This window comes from Rattus norvegicus, chromosome 10 (genome assembly GCF_021556685.1).
Source record: "Rattus norvegicus strain SHRSP/BbbUtx chromosome 10, alternate assembly SHRSP_T2T, whole genome shotgun sequence".
NCBI classification, from domain to species: domain Eukaryota; kingdom Metazoa; phylum Chordata; class Mammalia; order Rodentia; family Muridae; genus Rattus; species Rattus norvegicus.
The window spans coordinates 72,928,429-72,954,180 of record NC_141543.1 but is presented as its reverse complement, the minus strand read 5'-3'; the positions used below and the strand labels follow the sequence as shown (position 1 = coordinate 72,954,180).

Below are 25,752 nucleotides of genomic sequence, written 5' to 3'. Positions count from 1 at the left end.
CCAAGGTCTCTTGCCAAAGGTTAGAACACTCTGGATCTGAGAAGTGTGGCCAATGTGGCCCAGAGCAAGGCAGTCTGGGTGACTGGCTGAGGTCAGTGATGTCAGAAAGTTGGATTGCTTTCGTCATTCCAGACTTTTCACCCACACTGCAGCTCACTGCCACCCATAGTCAGTAGTGTCAGGCCAACACTTTAGTCTTGCCTCTGGCAGCTATTCTGTCCAACTCTGTTGCCCTCAAGTGGGGAGTGGGTGACTGCCTGGCTTCTTTGTGTATTTCTCTTCTGTGTTGACTTTGTGAAGTGGCTGTTTAATGTGAATGAAGTTAACTTTTCCATCACTGGAGAATGGGAAGAAAGCATGTGGCCTGAAATAACCTTGATGGGAGCTGGAACCAAGTCACCTGATGACGAGGTTCCCTGGCTTTCTACCTGGTTACAGGTGATGACAGGCACAGCATTGGAGAGCTGACTCCTAGTTTTGCTCTGTAAGTGTCTCAGACTCTCCCCTCCCAGCCCCATACAATTAGAGGAAGAATTGACTAGGACCTCAGGCCTAACGCTGTTCCATATTGTCCTTCCTCAGAGAGGAAAGATTAGGATAGAAGCAATATGCTTAAGGCATCAGTAGTCCGCATGTCTCACACAGTTGTCCTATATCTATCCTCTGAGCTTGTCTACATTCCCTAATACAGCCTGGGATTCAGTTCAGCTACCTACCTCATTGGAATTTGCTAGTAGAGTTGGCCAAATATGCTTAGCACCCTATAGAATAAATATTCCCACAAACCCACTTTGTATACAACAGATATTTAATAAATATTGATAGCTACTCTTGTTAAATGTTTTCACGCCAGAACTTTAGAGTTTATGGGTAAACTAGTTTAATCCTCTGGATAAATCTCTGGTGTAAATACTGCTTCTCTTGTGGTCATTCTAAAGCTCTTAGTACCAAGGCTTAGGGAAGCTGTGTGCTTTTCTCACAGGAGACAAGGCCTGTGGCTGTGCCCTTTGTCCCTGCTGAACACATGCTCATATACCTAAACATACAGACTATCTTGTTCATTATTCATGAAGTCCTTTGGTAGCAGACATCTTTATCCCTTCTTTTCTGGTATGATTAAGTGTGGGGTGTCAAAGCTGCAGAAAGCCCAGGAGATGAAACAAAACTCTGCTGAGGTACACTAGAGGGGAGTCTTTGGGGGAAGGTGCTTTAGAATTGATGCTTGGGTTGGTGAGACAGCTCAGGGGACAGGGATACTTGTGTGCAAGCCTGATAGCCTAAGATTGGTCCTTGCATCCTACATGGTGTCAGGGGAGAAATGATTTCTGTTTGTTGTCCTCTGACCTCTTCACATAGCCATGGCATATGTACACATGTATTGGGAAGTGTAGGTATGCGCGCACACACACACACACACACACGTTTGCACACATATTCCTAGCCATTTAATACACAGATACATAGAAGCTAGAAATATAGTTCCTAAACTTATACCCCATTCGTGGTGGGGAGAACTAAAGAGAAAATGTGAACTACAGAACAATGCTATGACTAGCCAGCCTTGCCTCAGGTCTGAGCTACTTCTTGTCTTGGATGCCCTGTTGCTCTGCCTAGAGTTCCACCAGGATCAGGGGAGACATCCCCTAGCTTTGTGACACCAGTGGCCTATGGGTCTCTACTGTGTGTCTCTTTACGAATTGTCATTGACTGTGGGAAACAGAATGACTTTGTAGCCAGCACTGCCCGTCATGAACTGGGTTTAGGAAATCCACTAAATCATGATGCAGGGAGGCCTTGGTGCACCAGCAGTCCCCTGGAGGAGGAAGCTGTTGGTCTACTGGGATGAACACAAAGAACACACAGTAAGCCAGATGAATGGGTGGCTCAGATATCCACACCAGCCACTCAGCCAGGACACTTCCTCTGTTCTCCCCATGGCTGCCTGGCCAGTCATTTATGAAAAGTGAGAGAAAGGCAAGGTTGAGCTTGGGTCTTAGACACAAGGCAAACATGGGTATTGGTCACTCTGCCCATCTAAGCGTGGCCACAGAAGACAGAAGTAGCAGGGCACCCCATCCCCCATGTGGATATCATTTGGGGAGATTTTCTGCTCACTCACTTGTATAGAAAGAGAGGAGGTCTGAGGTTAGAATAATTGCTGAAGGACGCTTAAGGACAGAGAGGGTGTTCTGAGATGTGTGTCATTAGATTTGATCACTGTGTGGACCCTATAAGGTACTCAAAATGAACCTATTTGCACTGCCCATGCACACCCAGGTTGTGTGGTGTGGATACAGTTCTATGAGAGTTCCTGTGACGAACCATTTTCCTCATGGCTGGCTCTCTTCAGTTGTCTTCCTAGAAGCATTCAGAGGTTTACTACTTATTTCTGTATATCATCAGGAATACCAATACTAAACTATGTGAGATTCACCTAGAGCTAGCAAAAAAATCCAACATCATACTCAGGCCTAGCCTTTTCTGTCAACATTGGAAGCTGTCATGCTTTAGCCAAGATCCCCAATGGAACATTGTGGGGCATGCTTCTGTGTGCCTCCAATCCAGGTCAGCAGAATTTTCTCTGACGCAGGCTGTTCTTAAACGTACCTTAGTCTTATGGCCTTTAATGAAGCACTTTAACATCCTCCTTTGCGTGTGGGGCATGCTTCTGTGTACCTCCAATCCAGGTCAGCAGAATTTTCTCTGACGTAGGCCATTCTTAAACTTACCTTAGTGTCATGGCCTTTAATGAAGCAGACACTTTAACATCCTCCTTTGCTTTGCTTTGGTTCTTCAAGAGGGCCACCATGATAAAATAGGATGTGTTTGGAGAGTGATAACAGCCTCTGGTTTTCTACCTTTGTAATCCTTAATCACTTTTAATTTCATTTTCAGGTCGGTCATTTGAGGGGGCCATTAACTGAGACCATCTGATAGGCTAACAGGCCACAGATAACAGGACGGTATGAAGCTGAGTCAGCAGTAGCAGTAGGGTAAATCCGAGATGCCTGAGGTTGCTAATGGTGGAGCATAGCGTACTGCCTTACAATTCATTTTTTTTAAAAGAAGTGTTACTGGAAGTAGCATACTCTACAGTAAATAAACGCATGATCTAGCAAATGGTGATTTATTGTCATTGTGAAATATGATATAATGTGCATGCCTGAGACACTGAGGATCCATTTCCAAACCCTTGCAATAAAATGATATCCCAGAGAAGAGAGCCATATGAATTTCGTTGTTATTCCTCAATGCATATAAAAGTTAGCTTTAGAGGCTGCTGTAGTCTATTAAATGTGCACTGGAATTATGGTGGGAATCAGTGCACATACTTTGGTTATTAATATCTTATTGCTTAACAAATGCTTTTGATTATTTGGCCTTCAATGAGTCATAACCTTTTCTTGCTGGTGGAGGGTCTTGGCTGGATATCAGTGGTGGCTGAGTAATTAGACTGGTCACTGAATATTGGAATGACTTGGACAAGTACTTTTTAAAAGATTTATTTATTTTATTTGATGCATATGGGCATTTTGCCTATATGTGTGTCTGCACAAAAAATACAAACAGTGCTATCAGAGACCAGATGAGGCTATCATATCCTTTGGGATAGGAGTTACAGGCAGTTGTGAAACATCATGTGGGTTCTAGAAACTGAACCTGAGTCCTCTGGAAGAGTGGCTAGTAGTCTACCACTGAGCCATCTCTTTAGCCTGTCCGAGCCAGCAATAGAATTGCCTGTGTTGACTTTTTCTTTCATGGAGGATTTATCTGCAGTGGGGTGATGCTGCTCAATGTTCTGTTATACAGCAGAATTTCTTTAAAAGTATTTCAAAATGAAACCCTTATAAAGCCTGCACCAGATTATCAACTAAATTTATGTGTATTCCCAAAGCTTCCTCTATCATCATTTCAACAATGTTCACAGCATCTGCACTGGAAGAGTATTCATTTCAAGGAACTATGATGCAGCTCTAGGTGTGTCTCACTGTGCAGGATCCTCTGGGCCTTCCTAGCCTGTGTGTTGTCTGCAATTCACGTATGGCATGTGACTATACATGAACTAATAGATAACACTTACTGGTCTGGATAGTTTGTAAGGGATATGATAAAAGAGAAGCAAAACCTCAACTGGAGTACAAGGCATAGTGGATGTATCGATGAGACAGCACATGGCCCAGGAAGAAATGCTGACCACAGAGAAACAGAATGGGCAGGTCACTGACACTGACCAACCTCTGGTATTTGTTAACACAGTGCTGGGAAAGTGAGAACATGATTAAATTAGTCATAGGAATGGGTTTATATAATGCATGGGCCCCATGGCCAGGGCTCCTGGCCACCAAGATTGATGTAGCTGACAGTCCAGCAGGCTAGTAACAGAGGCTAATGCTGAGTTCTACTATGGGACCATCCATCCAGGAACATAACCAGCGATTGCAGAAAGTATGCATCTGATTAATGTCTACAGGTCCTACCCTCAAAATGGCAATGATTCATTTAAACTGGAGCAAACACTTTCCAGGTGGGAGCTTGATATTTTTTGACTCCCATACCTCAGTCGGTGCCATTTCCTGAGATGGCATAGAGGGCCTGTCCTCAACACAGTGTTCTTCCCATCATTGTAGAATTCCAGGCACACTGCAGCAATGAGGCGAATCACTGGGCTGTACCCCTGGGAGCCATGAATCCTATTGAGCACCTCTGTTTCCCTAGAGGTTCCCAGCAAGAGAATGTAGTGGATGGCCTGCTGAAGTATAGTTGAGCTGCTGGCTTGGAGAGAATGCCTTTAAAGATGGAATCCATCTTTGAGAATAATGCACACCTTCAAAGCCATGACAGTGATGTTGTATCCCTGGTAAGTAAAATCCACAATCCAAGAATCAAAGATAGAAATAATAGTGACCTCACTTTTCATCTTTTCTTATGACTCACTACTGGTATTTGTAGTTTCTGTTACTGTCGATGTGGTATGGTTGAAATATCTTGAGTTATAGGAGAAGGATATATTCATATATTCTAGAGATATAGCAATCTAGATATAGCTAGATAGAACTATCAAGCTATGGGTGTGCTCTCACTTGTCACTTGCAGGTCAACAGACCCAAAGGCAAGGAGAAGAAGGTAGAAGGTATCCCCACCTGGGCAAAGGGTGGGCCCTAGTCATCAATGGGAGATGGAGCCACTGCTCCTCCTCATTGAACATTTTTGGCATCTGGGTGGCCTTTTTATCTATTTCTTGATGTTTCTTCACCCAAGGCTGGCAGGTAGATAAGAGCAGCTGACACACGCTGGGCTTCAGAAGAACAAGGTGACCAGAAATCTTAGTCAATAGTGCAGTCTAGCTGCCTGGTCCCGCTGAGCTGAGATCAGGGAATGGTAGAGTGGGGATTCAAGGAACACAAGCCACCATTTACAGTCTCAAGAGCTTCCATGGCATTTGGAAGGAGGTTAAAGTTTACCCTATCAAGCTTTCTCTTGCAAGTTTTCTGGAGGGAAAGATGCTCGAAAGACTTCTTGAAATTTCTAGATCTCATGTGAGCACATGAATTTCAACAGAAAAAAGGGAGGGCCCTAATGGAGTCCAGAATTAAGGAGAGGCCCTAAAGGACTCTGGTGTTCTGCCCAGAAATTTCCCTTCCCCAGAACTGAAGCTCTCCTTCAGACTATGAGCTTCCAAGAATTCCGAGCTACGTCTCTTCCACCATAGAACCTTCCCCTAAAGCCTTCATTCTGGTACTCTCTGTAGGATTAGCTGGCTGTGATGATAATATCATGACAAAAGTTCTCTATTTTCCTCACATCCCAGCACTCTACCTAAATATTATCATTTAGGAGTTCCTGTTCCAGAGAGACCAGTGAGTTTCCAGGTCTTTGTTAGAGTCTATGTAGCTGTAAAAGGCTTCAACATGCATGGCGCTTTGAACACCAAACTTTGTATTCCAAGGGAAAGTTTGGCTATCATCTGCTGAAGGTAAACTGGATTCAAGATAATTCAAAAGATAGGAGAGAAAGCTTGGCATAGGGGATGTAGGTAAATTCTATTCAGTTCGTCACACCAAGAGGGGATCTCTCTCCTTTGCTACTCTTTTCTGATGTCTACATGGTATTTGACTGACACTGGATGGTCTGTTGGTATATTGTTCTCAGTAGGATGATGTATGGCCACTTCATGGCTAGTATGTACCTCCTGGGCATGTGTGTCATCCTGGTTGGTGATCAGAGCTAGTCTGCTAGGTTATAGAGGATATAAATGACTTCTACTTGAAGTCAGAGCCATGACATTCCTGAATAGGATCCATTATGTCGCAAATGCTGTCTGATAGAGAAACTTCCAGAAAGGTTCAGTGTAAGAAGGTTCAGTAAGGTCAGTGTGGGATTCCAGTTACTCGGTGTATAGAGTCCTCTGCCAGCCTTTCTTGCCTCTATGAGTAGAGATCGAGATATAGAAGAGACTGGTCTTAGCAACATTCTTCTGAGTGCCTTATGTTGCCCTCTTTTTAACATCTTGTTCCAGTGGTGACAATGGTCCTAGGAGAGCTTAGTGTGACCCTAGTGTACAGAACCTAATCCAGGCAGTTTCAGGCCCCAGGGCTGGCAGCTTCAGATGATATAGTTATACAAGCAAGCAGACATGAACTTTTCAACTCTTGGGGACAACACTGGTCTCTGTAGTTAGGAATACAAAGAGGCTGGTCTATTTTAAGATACTGAAGGAGAATGTAGATTTGAGTGGTTCATACAGGAACAACAACCCTGTCTCCTTACAGATGGGTTCTCACAAGTGTGTAAAGTTGAAGTCTAATGCTGTTCTCTTTAGGCTGCTGTTAGAGAGTGGCTTTAATTGCAGCTTGGGAAGTTTCTGACAGCAGTTTCTCAACATACAGGATTTCATCTGTCACTGAACTACTCTTGTGCTTACTCTTTCCCTATTTATCAACCAGAGATCCCCCCCACAGAGCTTTTTGTCTACCTAATTTAACATACTGTTAACTGCTTCTCCCTTTTCTCTCAACAATCCTGCCCATAGTCACTTGTTTTTCTGAAGTTTCTCTGGCCATGAACTTTCTCTTCTCCCTACCTGGAAACAATGGATGTTAATGATGTTATGACCAGGGTGATGGCTTAATAACTCATATGCATTTTCTAGGGGAAATTAGCCATAGCTTCCATTTGTTCTGAAAATTCATTTATTACCATTTGAACTCCTTCCCTTGAAAACCTTGCCTCCATGCTCCTACCAGGTTTTCCCACCATGTCAGACATGTACACCTAGGAGAGGTGCCCAGTTAACTTGACAGACATCATTCATCCTCACTTCTAGGCACTGGTTGAAGTAATAGCTCTTATCTGCCTGGACTTAGATCCCTCCTTGAGTCCCCACTGCCTACCCATCTACACATACCTTAATCTTGGGATAGCTCATCTTTTAATAATAGAGAAAATCAGTAATCACCTAGAAAGGATGCCTCTGGTCTTGTCTGTGAAGGGGTTTCCAGAAAGGTTAAAATGAAGAAGGAAGATGGTAATACTATCCTGGGCCAGCATGCACAAACAGGACGTGAGTGTAAGGCCACTCCGTGTCAGTCTTGCATCCTGACTGCAGAGCCATTGAGACCAGCTGCCTCATGCTTCTGTTACTACAGATAAATGCGCTCTTGCCACCCTTCCCACCACAGTGGATTGCATCTTCCAAAATAGATCCTTTCCTCCTTAAGATGGCTTTTGTCAGGTGATATACCCTTGAAGCCTTTAATCTAAACCTGTTGTCCAGGGTTACCTGGCTTCCTGTGCTTTCCAGCGTCTGCAGTGTCTTTGTGCTCTGTCTTGCAAGACAAAGCAGTAGTCAAAAGGGGAAACTATCCCAGAGGTTGCAAAAGGTCACAGGGGAGACTTGGAAAAAGAATAGCATTAGAACGCAGTGGAGGGCTCCAGCAGAAGACTGAGGACTGTGGGGTTGGAACCTTGCTCATAGGAGTGGGAATCCTAGAATTGAGCATAGGTGTAGTGGAGTTCTTTTACAGAGTGACTGGCTCAGGTGTGTGTGTGTGTGTGTGTGTGTGTGTGTGTGTGTGTGCGTGCATGTTGGGACCTTGCTGAGAGCAAGAATCCTAGGAACAGACTAGAATATCTGGATTTTAATAAACACTAGCCAAACCAAAGAGTCATTTTGTAAGGAATGCAGCCCTACCTCATGAACAGTTCTTCCCAACTTTCATCTTTACCCCACCCCATTTGAACAGGAGAACATACACACACACACACACACACACACACACACACACACACTCACACACACACACCTGCAGTGGTAATTAAAAATGCATGAATTTTCTAAACACTCACACGAATTCACTTTTGCCTAATACCATACAGCTTATACTCACTATAACAATATCCTCCTGGAAATATAAAACACTTCCACATGGTGACCTTTACACTGTAAGTGGGGAGAAGGTTACAAGAGGACTTAATCAAGACTGACAGACAGACCGGAATCACCTCAAAGCTTTAGATCATAAAAATGAAAAGGCTAAGAAAATGTGGTAGTAAAATTTTTTATTATACATAATTAGTACATACTAATACTAAAACCATTCTGGCTTGGCATGATGGCACGTTAAAGGCAGAAATAGGTAAATCTCTGTGAGTTTGAGGTCAGCCTGGTCTACATAGTAAGTTGCAGGTCAATCAGGGTGATACAGTGAGACCCTATTTCAAACAAGCAAACAGCAAAACAACAAAAAGAACCAAGATCCATTAAAATATGCTTTAAAATTCCAATTTCTTAAATGTAACATGTCCTTAAATATTAGCATTTTAATCAGTGTATATTAATTTTGAAAAACAATGGGTCATGTTATGACATTTTCATATGTGTATAAGGTGCTTTGATAGTATTTAGTCCTCCTATCATCCTCAGTTACCCCTAACTCATTCCTTTCTATTCCTCAATAATCCTACATCTCCTTCCATGCTCTCTCCTTTTAAGATGTTGCATATGCAAGAAATCACACAACCTTTTGAGTCTGGCTTATCTCATCAAACATCATGACTTCCAGTCCCATCTGTAACTACATGAAGCCAAGTCCTTGGGGGATGGGTGCCGATATTCTCCCATAGCATATCTTAGAAAAGAGAAGGAATCAAGCATTTCTTAGGCTCTGGGTTAGTGTCAAAAGAGGAGGTTGTTTATGGTTTTGGAGTTTGGAGTTTTTGGTCCAGGTGCTTTGTGGCATCCTGGACCCACTTTTTCTTGGGGTCAGCACAGATCTCTTTGCCAAGCTTGGTCTTGAAGCTGTAGAAGAGAAAAAGCAGTCATAAGGATACCCTAGAAACTCTCCCTTTTCTTCCTCAACCCCCAGGATAATTTACTGTGGAGTGCAGAAGTCATTGTGGTATAAAATGATGGTGAAAGGAAGGATGGGACTCCAGGCTTATTTCCTGCTCTTGATGGTCCAGTAGAGAGATTTTTTCTCTTGACCTAAAAGAACTAATATGGCTAGGAACCAGCTCTCATGAGAGATCTGGGAATAAACATGTTTTACTCATGGATTGGGTTACAATTCTCAAACCAATTCTTTAACTGGGGACATAGTTCTTGACTGTGTGCCTGGGAAATTAGTTTGGGGGCCTGAAGGGTGTGTGTGTGTGTGTGTGTGTGTGTGTGTGTGTGTGGTGTTTACTCACACTATGGCTTTCAGCGTGCATCTGTTGTTGGTGATTCTTTTGTAGCTCTTCAGTAGTGTGTTGGGGATCTTCTTACTGGTCATGGTAAAGCAGCAGGAAGTTGGGATGGAACCTAAATGTTGGGGGAAGGAAATGGACAGGAAGAAAGATTCATCTGGGTCAGAGAGTATTTTCAATCAAGACGCTGTAGGAAGGAAGCCAGGAGAAGGTAGGGGTACATCAAGGGGGCGCATCAAAGGTGGAGGTAAAATCCTTTGAGGTGGTGTGTGCCCCTCCCCATGGTCCTCTGCACAGTGAGGATCCATCATCTCTGACAGGGGTATTGTATATTATACTGGTGATCTGTGATATATTGTTAGCTCTGAGAAGCTGGCTCTGGAAGCAGGTTTACCCTTTTCAGACTTAAGAATGTTTATGTCAAGTTTCCCCCAAGATTTGTCTGGTAAGGGGATGATATATGACTCTATGACATAGAGAGGAGAAAACAGGAGAACAGACCATAAAGAACACTACTGTGACCCAGAGAACAGCTAGACGGAAAACTTACTGACAGGACATGGAGAAGCTTTAACAATGGAGAAATACTTTGTGGCTGACTGCCTCAAGGGCTGCCTCAGCCAGTTTCTGCTGGTTTTAAGCTCTCAATGTGATGATATTACTTGTCTCTTATTAATTTGCTCTCCCAGAATGACATGTTACTCTGTCCAGGACTCCTTGGACTAGGAAATTCAATCAACAACTTCAACAGGGATCCCCCAGTCAATTTTCACTGGGTGTTTTGAGCCCTGGATCTGGTGGCATTCTCTCTCTCTCTCTCTCTCTCTCTCTCTCTCTCTCTCTCTCTCTCTCTCTGTTATTCTTTTATTTTTGTTATTACATTGGCTTGCTATGTATTTAAAAAATACACTCACTCATTCAAAACTATACAAAGTAAAGTGTGTATGTGTGCACACACACACACACACACAAGGACAGACCAGTGATGGACCAAGTAAGGACACACTCACAGATACCTGGATCCCAGTTGCCCACCACTAGAACAAGGGAAAAGCCATCTCCTATACCCAAAAACTACAATTACAGGATAAACATGTAAAGATTTTTTTCTCTTTGTGAACTTTTCCTTTGGCCTTTTCTTGTTTACAGAGTGTTCATTGATCAAAGTCATTGATTTCCCTGCAGGCTCTTGAAATAGTGCAAGAACTTTCTCAAGACTGTAAGACCGAAAGGAGAAAAGTAAAATTCAAGTGCTAAGAAAGTTTGTCTGAGAAACAGAAACAAACAAACAAACAAACAAAAATCAAGTCTACCTCCCAAAACTCAATAGTTTAATAATATGTAGGGTGCAAGGTGTTTGAAGGATGGAATTGAAAGATTCATGTATGTTTGATAACTGAAGGTTATTAAAATTTCTACAGATATTGCTCTGCTCATGGCAACATTTACAAAAATTGATTCAAAAGCCAAAAAATGTATGTCTAATCAAGTAGATGTTTGTGATTTGCTAACTTTGCTATAAACTTTGTTATACTTGGGAAAACTATATTTTAGCAAAACCAGGATTTCCTTAAAATTTTCTTTATCTAAGCATTACCTAAATGATACACAAAAGTTAACATTATAGGAATGATAAGGCTGCCCTCCAGGGTGTCCAGCAACCACAGCTCGAAAACAAAGACAAAGGGGCTGGAAACTAGAGTCAGTATTTTAGCCTTTGGCCTCTAAATTAAGCCAGGACTTGGATATTGGAATTCCTCTAAGTCACCAATCCCCTTGATGGGAGAGGCCACAGAATCTCCAGAGACTGGACTCTAAGCAATGACATATGTCAACATGCAGAAAATTTAAGGGTAGAAACAATGTACATTATATTACCAAATGGTTGTGTTGTTTGGGCTCACTTAGAGGCTGGCTCCCATACTCAACTTCAGACCAAAACATCTGTCTCACAGAGTTCTTCAAGAGCTCTAATTTGGGGGGTGAGCTAGCTCTCCCCCCATAACTCTGCAACAAGCAAGAGGGGACAGACACCGAAGAGTAAAAGTACTATGCCCCTAAAAATAGTTAAAATGTGAGCTATTACCAAAAGAGGTTATTATCATTTGTCCCACAATATAAAAGGGCTTGCCTTGGGAAAGAGAAGTCAGCAGTCCAGCCATGGGAAGTGTATCCATGAAGAAAAGTCAAAGGGGGTTCCCTGCCCAACTTCCCAGCCAGTTTCAGATGGATATGTTGAGCTCCAGCCTCACGTGAGGGACCCTATCCACTGGGGACACCAGATGGCTTCTCTAAAGGGGCTTCCCCAATCAATTTTGACTAAAGATTTTGAGCACTAGAACTTATATTTTGTGCTTGCTCTCACTTGCTCTCACTTGCTCTCCCCCCCCCCGCCATTGGCTTGCTATGTACTTAATAAACTCACTCATTCAAAACCATGAACATGACCATCAAAGATTGTTTTCTCCTGGACAGAAGAAAGGGAATAGAAAAGACCCCACCACTCTGATACCCTTTTGCTGCCACTAAGAGGAGCATATAACAATGCAATAGTCTCAGAACCAGTCATCCAACACTCTCCACTGTCTGCTTTCTGGGCACAAGTCAGGTTGTACCTTTGGTCTTTTTTGTTGGCTGGAGGTTTTAACCAGTCTGGTCAGCAAGGGAGAAGATGAGATGGCATGTGATACTTCTAAGCTTGAACACGTTGCCTGTGGAGCAGACACTCTTTCCTTTGCTCTCCTAAGCCATCTGGGAACCTGAGTTTACTAAGCCCATGCATTATTATTGTTTGCTATGGGCAAGAAGTTGGATTAGCTGTCACTGCAGCATGCATTAGTTTACAAACACCTACAGCAGGTTCTGAAACATAGTAAAGATGCACCCATTTGAGAGCATATCCCAGGATCTCCTGCTTTGCTACTGTTGCTATCTTGAGTTCTGTAGAAACTCTTCACCAAAAATAGGACCTTCCATTTCACCACTATCCACATGCTCACTGTGCCATACCCAGACGCTGTAAGGGGAGCTGACTGTGTGGATGCACTTGGCACCTGCCTCAATAGTCAGGAGGAGGGAGGACAGGAGAGGAAGAGGGTTAGGGAGACAGAGAGAGAGAGACACACACACACAGAGAGACATAAGGAGATGGACAGAGACATACAGAGAGAGAGACAGAGACAGAAAGAAAAATATGAATGGGGACCAATATCAGTTCTGGCTGTTTCACTGGTTGGGGTTTCTTATCCCATCTTTGAATGGTGGGGTTAACAGCAAGTCTCTGAAGAGTCTCGCTATATGGCTTGAGAAATGCCTGGCTTCCCTAGGGAAGGTTGGAGGGGACTTACCTGGGTGAGCCAGCACCTGGGAGGTGAAGGAAGTGGCCGTGAGCAGCAGGAATAGAAGTGCTGTGGAGAGCTGCATGGTGGGGGGGGACAGATGGAAGTTACTACGTTGATCTCAGCCTCTGGGCTCTGCAGGCTCTCCTGACACCTTTATAGGGAGCAGAGTGGGTGGAAGCTTCCAGAGAAGACTCTGCCTGTACAAGGTCATGAAGGAGGGGTCTTGAGCAGTGGAACATGGGCCAGCTCCTGGCCTGTCAGCAGAGATAGAAGAAACATAAACCGTGGGTGGGACTTGGCATCTGTTAGGGGATGGGAGTGAAAACTGAAAAGATTGTGTGATTATGAAATGTAACTAATCATTATGCAGCAGGACAAAAAAGCCAGGGGATGGCACAGGGAAGCCAGTGCTGGTCTGTGTTCACCTGGCTCTCTGAAGAATTTGGAACCCTACAATATCCCTCCTCAGAAAATAGGGCATGATAGTTGTGTTTGCCCTTTTTATGTACTTCAGTGGTCATACAATTTTAGCATCCAGGAACTTAGCATCATGGGAAGCAGCAAGCGTAGAAAACTAGGATCACACTTGTCTTGAGCTACACATCCACATACATACATACATACATACATACATACATACATACATACACACATGCGCACACACACATACACATACCAAGTAGTTAGCAATCTCTCTCTCTTTCTCTCTTTCTGTCTCTGTCTCTGTCTCTGTCTCTCTCTCTCTCTCTCTCTCTCACACACACACACACACACACACATACACACACACACACAGTAGTTAGCAATTCAGGACCACCACCTGTACCAAGCTACATATACATCCTTGTCCAAAGAAAACGACTGGCTTCTCTGCCCTGGTAATCTCTGGCAATTCCTTTGCACCCTACCCCACTTTTGCTGGTTAGAAATTATTCAAAGACATTTCAATAGGCATCCTGGAATTAGGAGGAGTAGTGCATCTTGCTTGGATGGGCAAGCTATGTTCCTAGAATGAACATTTAGGGAAAACTCTCTCTGCCATCCTATGCATGATGAAATTGGGGTGCATTGTGGGGAAGGACAGTATGTAGCAAACAAAGGCTTAGGTACCCTTTCAATCAAAACAGAAATCTACCCAACACCTCCCCTGCCCTATTGGCTAACTCCATTTGCTAGACCTTCTGAAGGAAACCCAGGAAATATGATAGCATGAAACTCTGGAGCGATCCCACTCAGAATACACTGCTATCTTTGTAGTGCATCTGCACCGTATCAATTTTGTGCTTCTGTATGAAGCCTCTTGCTGTTCTGCTCCTTCTCAACCCCGGGTGCAGCATTTCAAGAATCCCAACATCCCTGACTAGACAACAACTACCACCAACAAGGAACTATTCAGAAAGAAAAAAAAAATAAGCTAATTCCTACTGTCCTTTGACCCCCCTGGTCAAAGCATGACCTCTCAAATCTTCATTTCAGTAAAAACATCTTAAGTGAATTTGATGTTGATATCTACCTGAAAACTACTGATCTAGAAGATGGTAGATTAAAATGAAGGAAAAAGTCAAGACTGAGCAAATATTTAAAATATTTCAAACCAAAATACCAGCTGATAGCAACCTGGTATGATTGCTTGGTGTCCTCAGGCAAAGCACCTCTAATACTCAAAATGAATGGAAACATCGGGAAAGCAAAGAGAGCAAGATGCCTCTATACCTCTACATGCTTTGCAAAAGAATACAATTTTAGAAAGATGTGTACACAGTTAATGAGGACAACAATGACCACCTTTTTGATTTGCCACTTGCTGTGCCATCACCAGCAGGAGAATCAGTTGGATACAGTCATTCCAAGAAACTCTTTTGATAAGTAAAGTGGCAAGTTTTTTGTTGCTGTCCAAGGGCCTCTGAAAATATTTTTTAAAAAGGTTATTAGCTGCAGAAAACATCTTGACACTTATTCTATTTCAGATTTAGCATTCAGTATTAGCAACAAAAAAGTGGACAGGTGACTCAGTTAAACTAGACTAAATGAGGATAAGAAACGAGTTTGGAAATAAGAGAACATTTAAAATAAAAATTAACAAGCATTTTGATTTTCAAGAACCATATATGATTCATAAATGAGAAAAATGACAAAATTACCATAGAAGAGGTTTTCAGAAAACAACAACAACAACAACAACAACAACACATTCTAGACCAGTATAAGTTTTTAACTTAGTGATATTGTCTTCTTATGAAAAATGTTTATTTAGGTTATGGTCTTAGAGCTCTGTGCTGTGAAGAGATATCACAGCCGTGGCAGCTCATAACAAGAAAGCCTTTAATTGGGACTGGGTTACAGTTTCAGAGGTTTAGGCCATTCTCATTATGCTGGGAAGCATGGCGGCACGCAGTCCGACACAGTGCTGGGGAGGTAGCTGAGACTTCTGTATGTGGGTCTGCAGGAATCAGAAAGAGCGGGACACTGAGCCTGACTTGAGCTTTTGAAACCTCAAAGCCCATCCCCATCTCACACCTTCTTCAACAAGGCTACACTTACCCTAACAGAGGTTACCTCTACCAGTCCTTCTCAAGAAGTGTTCCTGATGGCTAAGTATTCAAATATATGGACCTATGGGTGCCATTCTTAATTCGAGCCACCACAGTCATCAAATCAAAAGAAAGCTCATTTTGTGAAGCATTTTCCTTTTTCCTTTCAAAATTTCATGCATCCATCCATTCATACATACATATACATATACATATACATATACATATACATATACATATACATATACATATACATATACATATACATATACACATACACATACACATACACATACACATACACATACACATACACATACATATACATATACATATACATATACATATACATATACATATACATACATACATACATACACACACACACACACACACACACACATACACACAGTGGATTCTGGTTATATCCACCTCCTTCCTCCCACCTTTGACTTTGATTTTCCAGCATTTTAAAGTGATTTACTTAGCTGTTCAAGCACTTTACTAAATCAAATCAAACCAAACTCCTGTATATCAAAATAAATTTCCCTGGAACTGGTCTGCAAGCAACAGAGCAGGTACCCAATGTCTTTATACCCTAAGGATTCAAGGAGCACAGAGCAAGACAGCTTTCTAGTTTAGCCCCATTCTCAGAACACACAGCAGACAAGTGGCCTCAAAGCATTAAGTACAAGGAATGTAGGGACCACTATGTTCATCTGTGCAAAGCCCTTGGCTCCCACATTCTAGCAGCTGTGAGGAGAGGCAACGCTTCAAATACAGCAGCTGCAGCAAATGACTGTTGAAGGTGAGCACAAGGGTGCCACATGGGGACAGTCCCACACCAAATTGATTGATGCATAAAGGTTACATGGGAAGATGTGTTTAAAAGGATTGGGGTTAGAAAGAGGGCAGTTCTGTGGTCAACTAGTGATGTCTGTCCTAAGCAGTGCTCTTGCTGGCCTATGAGCTCTATCTGCAATTAATTAGCAACTACCTAAAAGTGGACCACATAGAAGACAGAACACTCAATCTTTCCTTCCTTGCTAATCAGTTCCAGGTGACCTAGCATCGTGAGGACAATGGATCCAGGATGCCGGAATTGGATTATGACTCTGCTGATAAGCTTCAAACTTTGGGGTAGCTTATCTATGCTTCCTCTATCAGGCTAAGATGGGAAGGTTAATCAAGCCTACCTCAGCTGGTGGCTATGGGGATTAAACTCATTAATAGAGACAGTACTTGAAAGAGTAGCCAGATCTCTATAGGTTCTCAGTGCCTGGCAGTTCAGCATTCAGTATTAGGAAGTAGAGTGAATTTCGTGTGCCAAGGAGGGGACTAGAAGGAGACCGTGCCTAGGCAAATGGTTTCCGCTGCTTGCCTTCCAGACTTCCCACTACTTCCAAGGAAGACAGCATACCCTAGAGATGGTTTTAGAAATTCCCATGTTTCAAACTGGGGAGGTCTGGAGTTCCAGAAATCGTGGTCATGTAAGATATTTAGAATGTTCCTGACATCAGAGGTGCCTGGATGACATCATTAAGTGATATTGCACTTAGCAGGAATACTTTTATAGTTCTGTTGTGGGTGCTATAGAGTGGATTGCTTACTTCCCTTTCTTATTGAGCTCTGAATTTTGACAGTAATCCAGAAACCTCAATGGGAATAAGGAAAATAAACACAGAGGCTTCCAAGTTCCACAGATGTTCCATCTAAGTTCCTGGCTGTTCCTGGCAAGTGCTAGAATAAAATGTGGAGCTCCATCTCCCACAGCCCCCCACCCCGCCTTTCTTTTCTCTGCTTCCCAGCAGCAATCAAGAAAGACATTCCACTCACCTGTGACGTGACTCCATGTCTGGTGAACAATGGGGGAGGGGGGTTCATCAGAGAAGCACAGGCAAGTGGGTCCCTCAGTGAGAAAACACAATCTTGGATTCTTTTGTGCTTTTCTGAGGAATGCTGAGATCAGAGCAGGGAAGGGTCACTGGAATTGGGGCTCTTGGCTTTGGTTTTTCTCAATTACAGACTGTCTACTGTGTCCAAGTCATGGCGTGGTTTGCAGCTCAGCAATAGAATGCATGTTTAGCACACACAGGGCCATGGATTTAATCCCCAACCAACAAAAGGAAGCAAGATCATAGTCTGTCCCATGAGAGCCTTGAAAGAAACAAAGGCATGTTTTATTTTATTCCTTTCTTTAAAAGAAAACAAAAGAGAGAGAGAATTCAGAGCTGGGACCAGAGATGAAAACTCAAAGGTTCTGCTATGCACTTGAGGGGTAGATGACCCTATGTGCCCCTCTCTTGATTGTTTTCCTATATCGTGAAGCCTCTACTGTAATTGCTTGCCTTTGTGTGCTCGTTAGTTTTATTGCCAACTTAGTAGAAGCCAGAGCCACCAGGGAAGACGGACTCCCAACTGAAAACTTGTCTTTGTAAGATGGGCCTATGGTCACGTGTGAGGAATTGTCTTGAGTGATGATTGACATAGGAGAGCTCTGCCCACTTTCCCACCCCTTGCCTGTGTAAGGGGTCCTGACCTGTGTAAGAAAGATAGCAAAATGAACAATAAAATCAGCAACCACAATTCCTCCATGCTCTCTGCTTCAGGTCCTGCTTGAGTTTCTGCTCTGAATTCCCTCAGTGATGAATTGTGACCCTGAAGTATAAGCCTATTTAAACATTCCCTTCTTTAAGGTTTTTGTTTTTGTTTTTTTGGGGGGGCATGGTGTTTATCAGAAAACAAAGCAGAAATGTTCAGTTTAACCAGGCACAAAACAGGACCAAAGAAGGACCTCTGTTCTCAACGGTCTCTAGGGAGTAGAAAGCTGTTATGACACTAACATGTAAAGTCCAAAGTGACCCAGGTAGTAGGTCTTCTAGTTGATATCACCTGTTAAAGAGGAAAATAGAGACTTAGAGAAATAAAATTATCTTCTTCTCCTGTAAAACCATTTATGAAAGGGAGGCCCTTTTACAATGGTTCTCAGGGTTTGTTTTGGTGTGTGTGTGTGTGTGTGTGTGTGTGTGTGTGTGTGTGTGTGTGTGTGCTTTGTGCATTTATGGGACTACAGAGATCAAAAGATGGTGTCACGTGTCCTCTATCACCCCTCACCTATTTCTTTGAGTCAGAGTCTCTCCTTGAACAAGACATCCATGTTTTCTCTGCTGTGATTTCCTAATCTCGTGTCCTGTCTCTGCACCCCCACATTACGAAGCTGTGGGTACAGGCATCGATGCCTGGCTAGTTATTCTGTTGTTGGGATCCAAACCCTGTCCTCACGACTGCATGAATTACTTTAACCACTTAGCCATCTACTCATCCCCAAATGTTTTTATTTGAAATGCTCCCACTGTTCTGTTATTTCACATGTCCCTTAAGGGGCTGTCAACTCTCCTGTTACACAACGGTGAGACATTGAGGTGCACAGCAGCTATATCCCTGGACCCATTGGTCACAGCAATACTAGTCATCCTTCAGTACCAATGCCAGCCCGATCTCAACACTTTTTTTTGGGTTGCATTGCAGCCAGATGATGCTCAATCAACTTACTTTCTGCAAAATAGCAAGTACTTCAGTGGTTTAGGACGGATAAAAACCACAGCAGTCACCTGGTCTAGATAGCCTCTAGACATGTTTACATGAACCAGGCATGGGTGCAGTTTGCAACACTCTGTCTGCATGCCATAGACGTTGGCTCCACATGTGACCCTGGTGTGTCTCTAGACTAAGGAAGTAAGAGGAGCACATGAATACCTGTTGAAGAGTAAGTTTTTAGCAGTCTGTCCTTCCCTCATATCTCATAGACAGAACATAGCTGTAGTAGGCACTTTTTTTTCTCATTGATGGGACAAAGTACCTAATAACGAGGAAGGGTTTATTTTGGATCATAGTGTAAGGGTCCAAACCATCATGGTGGCTAAGCCATGGCGGGAGGAATGAGAGACAGTTGATCACACTGCATCCGTGGTCAGCATGTAGAGAGAGATGAATACGGGTGCTCAATTCGCATTTTTCCTTTAATCAATCCAGAACCCCAGCCCACGTGACAGTACCTCCAATATTTGGGGTGAGCCTTCCTATCTCCTCAGTTAACCTAATCTACAGTTTCCTCACAAACACCTGCAGAAGTTTGTCTTCTAGGTGGTTTTAGACCCTGTCAAGCTGACAATATCAACCATTACCACAATTAAAACATCCCTAAGAGAGACGGCCCAGTTCCTATGGCAACATGGGATAGTCTTGAATGTGCAAGGTCCCTTGGTAATGGCTAATTCTCTCTCTCAGAAGAAGATTTGGATCTACCTTGTCCAGTACCCTGTATGCCAAAAAGACAAGTCATGTATACACAGTATGCCACATCAGGTTTTAGAAGGAAGGCATGGTTGTATCCAGCTCTCTCATTGGCAGGGCTCAGCAGCAATTTCACAGCCCTTCAAGACTTGGCTCTCCCCTCTGGGAATACTTTTCCATGTTTGTGATCTTTGTTTCTGGTTGCCTTGGTGAGGTCTTTCATTGCCTTTCCTTCTCCTTGTCCATTTCTGAATATAGTGTTGAAGATAACTTGTACACAGCCCCTAAAGAACCAGCCCCCGTGCTCCTTATCAAACCCTAGTCCTTCCGGTTTTTCTTTTTCTTAAAGAAATTCTAAGTTCATGTGTCTCCACTCAGGCAATGGCAGCATCTATGCCCCACACTCCCTGTTTGAATCTTTGTTGCTGGAGTCTTCTTTCCTGTGCTTTGTTTATAAGTGTCTAAGCAATGCTGATGCTAATGTGAGAGAGCTATTCATATTCTAGAAATCTCCATTTGTAGATGCTCAGGGAGATTAGGCAGAGTTAACCTTTGAGTTCCATTACCCTTAAAATCACCACGATAGGAGGGAAACTTGAAGTATGGGGTATTTTTAGGGACTGGGCGAATGTGGCTTATACCATTTGGTCCCTCACCCTACTGGTTAGCATTCATTCACATTAATAGATGAATACTAGCTATTCTGGGGCTGCTCTAAAGACTCGGGGACCATGGTCATTTTGAATTGGCTCTGTCCTTTAGCAGGTCTGAGTTCATTAATGGTTTTATTGATAATTTAATCAATTTTATCAATAACTGTGGGGGTTTCTCCTTTTGGCATTCAGGCAAGGTCTCATCACCCACTTTTTAGTGAGACATTATGCTTGCATATTAAAGCTACATCTATTTTTTTCCCTGTCACATTATCTAACTAAGATGCTTTTCCATGAGAGAGAGGGAGAGAGAGTGAGAAAGTGAAAGAGAGAGAGAGAGAGACAGAGAGAGAGACAGAGAGACAGAGAGACAGAGACAGACAGACACACACACAGAAAGACAGACAGAGAGAGAGAGAGAGAGAGAGAGAGAGAGAGAGAGAGAGAGAGAGAGAGAGAGATTGTATTTCCTGCAGTATAAGTCTTGAATTTGTGGTCTTTATTCTTATGCTCAAGGACAGCCAGTTCTTTCCTAAACTGTTTTCCTTACAGTGATAACTTGACAGATGCAGACAGAAGCAACCAGCACAGTATCAATGCACATTTTTGTAGTTTCCCATTGGAGCTAAGATTTCTGTAGACAAGACCTGACAGCTTTGGTGCTTTGGAGCATGGAGCTCTGTCTTTCCAACCCGAGGCCCCAGCTCGTTCCACCTGCTGCCAGCAGCCTGCTAAACGCTACTTGCTGCGGTTTTACATTTTAGTTATTGTACTTTGGGAGGGGCAGGGGTTGGCTATGTATCCCAATGCTTAGATTGAACTCACTGTGTAGCCCAACTGGCTGTGGACTTACAACAGTCCTTCTGCATCAGCCTCTTAAATGCTGGGTTATAGTGGTACATCATCATGATGCACTCCTTTGGGTTTTTAATGGGGACACATAATCATCACAGCTGTCTGTCTGTTAACCAAGCAAATGACACCCTTTATGTCTAGGCCAGAGATTACAGACGAAGTCCTGTAATATAGAAAATAATACGAGGAACCCTCATTTTTTTTTCCTATCAGTAATCCCTAGACCTGTAGGATAACTCCTTAAAAGGCAAAGGAACATGTTTGCCACCCACCACTCCCGACTAATATATTTGGTGGCCATACTTGGGCATCTTTGATGGATGTGCTCCCAGATGTGAAAATGTGCTCATTTTTAGTGTCTACATGATGCTGGTGCCCGCATGGGGACCATGGCTCTACTTTTCCCTCTCACTTTAAGAAACGTGTCAGGATAGTGACTACCCAAGACTACTAGTGCTACAACTCATACATTAGTGGTATAACTCATCTGGTCTCTGAATCCCATTGAGCATTGATACTCAGCTATGTTTCTGTTCAGCTACCCTCTGTTTCTGGTCATAGTTTTGGATTTCTCTTTAATTATTTTCCCTAAAGGGCCCTGGACATAGATGAAGACAAACAAGATTTAAATTCCTTAAGATGAGGAATGGGGTTGGTAGTGTATTCACTAGGCGGGTAGAGTGATCATCAAGCATGCACAGTGTCTTTGATTTGGTCCCCAGCATGTCAGAAACTGTGTGTAAGGGCACACACCTGTTCCCTCCCTCTGGAGGTAGAGGATGGAGGATGGCAATTCAAGATCATTCTTTGCATGTTGAATTTAAGGACAACCTGGGCACTTGGTTAAAACAAAAGACTAGAAAGGAAAAAAAAAAGAAAGAAACACTAGAAGAGAAAGAAGAAAAGGAAGAGGAGGAGTTTTTTTGGCCTTGGGCACAGGAAGCTCCTCCTCTCTGAACTGTGAACTCAGGGATTCTCTGCTTAACATCGACACATATTCCTTTCTCTCCGACACCACTTTCACGGCTGTAAGAGGAAACCTGCAGGAAGATGGTGGTTTGGGTGATGCTAGTCTGCCTCCTGGTGGCTCTTTTAGGATTGGGACGGCTGCTTGTTGCCGACTTGAGATAAGGCCTGACTGGAGGCTCCCGGAGAGTCAGAAAGCTCGATTAGATCCGGCTGGAGCATCAGATTATGGTCATTGGTGTGCTGTTTGTTTGCTACTAAGGTGTCTGCTCTCTTCTGACACCTTATGTTTCTACCTGGGGCTTTAATGGAGGCTCAGCTGGAAGGTACAGGGATCTCTTAGAATCTTGTCCTGGGCCCACAATCTTCACCTTCCCTGCCCTTTCTGATTAACAGAGATAGAACTGTTTGAAGACTGCTGTGGCACCCAGATGTGGAAGGGAATTTTTGTGGAAGGTCTCGTTGGCCTGGCCTCTCCATTGCCAAAGCCAAAGATGTATTTTAATATTCTGGACTAGAGGGCTTGGGTTTCTATGAGGAGACCAGACAGATAGGAGTCTGTTGCAATAAGAGATTGTGTGAAAAGCTGTGGCTTTGGGAACCAAAGTCAGTGCCTGGTAACGTGACTAAAGCTTATGTCAGTTGTCAGAGGCAAAACGGTGGACCTGGCTTTTCTTAGCTTCAGCCTGTCTGGCTTTCACAACTAAATTCAGATCCAGGGTTACCATGTTTGACCCCCACCCCTCCTTCTGCACCCACACCCTGCTTCTTGCCACCCTGTCCAGCCCCCCAACTTTCTTTTATTCCTTTAAAAGACAGCATCAAAGAGAAACTTTTGTGCAAAAATACATTTTATATGAAACTTCAGTAGTCATACATTTAAACATCCCACAGTATCATAACATTATGATTTTGTCCTAAACATTTTTAAATAAAATATTTGCACTGATTCTTGCAATGTCCCTACATAATACAGGAACAAAGTCAATGGGGCGGGGGAAGAATTCTGCAGGTAACACAACATTAAAGTGACATGAGGTCTCCAGGGCTTTACATTCAAATCACACCAAAGTACATGGCAAATTAAATAAAAATATTAATAACTTAAAGACCATTCCTTAGGAGCGACTATTTCACATTCCTACAGACCGTTCCTACCCCTTAGGACCGTAGTCCACCCATTTCAGCACAGTTCTCAGAAAGGACAAGGGTGAGGAATTTTGCTTCTTGACTTCAGGGTTGGTTTCTGTTCAGGCATCTGTCTTCAGGGCTTTGGAGTTGAAGTTTTCATGTCTAAGTATGCTATGGCCTCCTCAACCCACTTCTGATGGGCTTCAGCACAGACTTCCATGCCCTTTTTGGTCTTGAAGCTGAAGGAAAAGGGCTCAGTTAGAGAGCATATAACTTATTCTGTGAGTCCCTGCTTGGTGTATTACTGCAAGTTGATGACATTACCCCCGGGATGGAGGAGGAAGAAGGTGAGAAAAAGGAAGGGCCTAATGGTAAGATGCAGTTCTCACTGGCCAAAGAGAAGGCCCCTTGGCTCTTAGAGGGAGAGGGAAGTTCTAAACTGGTGGCTCTGAAGAGAGTGACAGGCTTCAGTTTTCCCATGTGAGTTTGTGTTAGAGATATACTCTCTACTCATTGAGTATATAATTCTATTCACTGCCTCAGGGATGACTTATCACTGAGGGGGTGAAGGCAGGAGTTGGGTACTTACATAACAGCTTCCCAGGGACACCGACTACTGGTGATCTTTCTGTAACTCTTGAGATTCCTCTTGGGAATCTTTTGTTTCTTGACATAGCAGCAAGTGGATGAATTGGTCCCATCTACAAAGAAAGAACAAGAAAAGGTTCTTTGTGGTTGATTCTGGGTCTTTCGTTGATGATTAAAGGAATGGTTAGAAGCCGTCAAGGAGACAAGATGAAGGGAGGACTTGCCCACCCTAGATTAATGTCTCTACTCTTTAATATGTCCTCAATTCTTTCTCACTTGAATGCCAGTCAATAGAGGCAAGAAGAGCTGATGACAACCATGGGTGTCACTGGAGAACACTAGTATAATGCCCCAGTTCCTTAGAATAAGGAGACACTGGTTATGAGTCCCCTTTTTGGATAAAAGAAATGGTGTCTAGTTGTGACACGGCCTCTATAGAACCACTGACTATGGAAATTGAGCTGGATAAACTCCCACTAGATCTTGGACCTCTTTCCCCCTTTCTCTTCTACCTGAGAACACCTTCATCCCAGGCCCCTATTTGATGACCCAGGATCATGGGGAACACCACAGAAGCAGCTGTGGCAGGAACTATCTTGTCTCCAAAAATGAAACCTAAGGGATCCCTAAGAGAATCAGATTCAAGTTTTGGCTCTGTCATTTGGACTGGCTTGTTCTTTTAATTGCCTTACTTTGGCAAAGCCAGGAAGGTGAGACTATGGGTAAGCCTTGTTCTGTAAAGGTCCACAAAACGTCCCAGAGAAGGTACAGCATGTTCTGGGAAAAAGACAGCAGGGCAAGTCTCACCTGGTTGGGCCCACACGTGCACGGTGAAAGCAGCAGCTGTGAGCAGCACACACAGAAGCGCGGCAGAGATCTGCATGGTGGAGAGAGAGAGAGAAGGCTGGCTTCAGTGAAAGTTGAAGCTGGCTTCAGTGAAAGTTGGCAGACTCGGTGCTGGCCTTGCCTCTCTGCTCTTCTGGCAGCTCTGCCTTCTCTTTTATAGGCAGCAGTTAGGGCGGGATCTTCCTTTGGAATGAATCACAGGAGGGTGTAATTTGACGCTGGCCTATTTCCATTTAACACCAGGAATGGAGAAGGAGGTGATGACCCTGTCCAGATAGAGCACTGCACTGTGAATTCTGGCTGTTCCTACCAGCTCAGCTCCTGTTGGAAAGAAAAGCTTTTTGTAGAATGAGGAAGGAAACAAAGATGGCAGAGTCAAGGGATTCCGATTTCCCCCTTCAAGCAACATCCTAAGGAGCCCCAAGTCCAGAAACAGGCACTACAATTTCGGCTGGATTTAAAAAGACACCTGAAGATGGGAAGTCCTGGTAACTTTTCAAATCTCAGAGGAAAAGATGTTAGCAAACAAACAAAAACCACAAAACAGTTCCAACCCCTGTGTCTAATACAGTTTTTAATTACTGTGTGACTTAGAACAAGACAACTCTTTATTTGGGTTTCCGATGGGAAGGTTGACTGGCTTCAGCTAGCCAGTACTTGGTTGTAGGTAGATAATGGCTGAGGTTGAAGACCATCCAGAGTGTTCTCTCCAGGTCCAGTTTCTGGAGGAACTTTAAAAGCTGTAGTTTGGACCAGATGTGGCTCTTCGGCTTACTTCCTCTCCCTCTTTCTCTGCATCCCACTGTGAAGGCCATACCATATATTTCACATGATGCCTTGAAGTCTCCAGGAGCATAGGCA

The 25,752-nt window shown here is 43.4% G+C and overlaps 2 protein-coding genes and 1 long non-coding RNA gene across 3 annotated transcripts in view; 1 reads left to right on the top strand and 2 right to left on the bottom strand.

Annotated features, from left to right (window-relative positions):
- The window catches only part of LOC148003005 (uncharacterized), a 54,607-nt gene extending 29,129 nt beyond the window's left edge, over positions 1–25,478 (top strand). Inside the window, exon 2 of the long non-coding RNA XR_015631882.1 lies at positions 25,135–25,478. This is a non-coding gene — a long non-coding RNA (uncharacterized LOC148003005). The remainder of the gene's footprint in view (positions 1–25,134) is intronic.
- On the bottom strand, positions 8,543–13,144 carry Ccl11 (C-C motif chemokine ligand 11). The gene is made up of 3 exons (NM_019205.2): positions 13,035–13,144; positions 9,691–9,802; positions 8,543–9,298 (listed from the first exon to the last, which is right to left on the bottom strand). The coding sequence occupies exons 1-3, from the start codon at positions 13,108–13,110 to the stop codon at positions 9,193–9,195; spliced, it is 294 nt and encodes a 97-aa protein (NP_062078.1). The 5' UTR covers positions 13,111–13,144; the 3' UTR covers positions 8,543–9,192.
- On the bottom strand, positions 23,166–25,016 carry Ccl7 (C-C motif chemokine ligand 7). The gene is made up of 3 exons (NM_001007612.1): positions 24,853–25,016; positions 24,047–24,158; positions 23,166–23,696 (listed from the first exon to the last, which is right to left on the bottom strand). Exons 1-3 carry the CDS (start codon positions 24,926–24,928, stop codon positions 23,591–23,593), a joined length of 294 nt encoding a protein of 97 aa, NP_001007613.1. The 5' UTR covers positions 24,929–25,016; the 3' UTR covers positions 23,166–23,590.
- Positions 25,479–25,752: the final 274 nt, after the last annotated feature.

What these genes read in the sequence shown, in the direction of transcription:
- Ccl7 (NM_001007612.1), bottom strand. Translation starts at nt 24,928, where the DNA reads ATGCAGATCTCTGCCGCGCTTCTGTGTGTGCTGCTCACAGCTGCTGCT. An exon ending in GCACGTGTGGGCCCAACCAG is followed by an intron (nt 24,159 to 24,852) that starts GTGAGACTTGCC and finishes CTTTCTTTGTAG; the next exon opens with ATGGGACCAATTCATCCACT. An exon ending in TGTCCCTGGGAAGCTGTTAT is followed by an intron (nt 23,697 to 24,046) that starts GTAAGTACCCAA and finishes CTTTTCCTTCAG; the next exon opens with CTTCAAGACCAAAAAGGGCA.
- Ccl11 (NM_019205.2), bottom strand. Translation starts at nt 13,110, where the DNA reads ATGCAGCTCTCCACAGCACTTCTATTCCTGCTGCTCACGGCCACTTCC. An exon ending in CCAGGTGCTGGCTCACCCAG is followed by an intron (nt 9,803 to 13,034) that starts GTAAGTCCCCTC and finishes CCCAACATTTAG; the next exon opens with GTTCCATCCCAACTTCCTGC. An exon ending in TGCACGCTGAAAGCCATAGT is followed by an intron (nt 9,299 to 9,690) that starts GTGAGTAAACAC and finishes TCTCTTCTACAG; the next exon opens with CTTCAAGACCAAGCTTGGCA.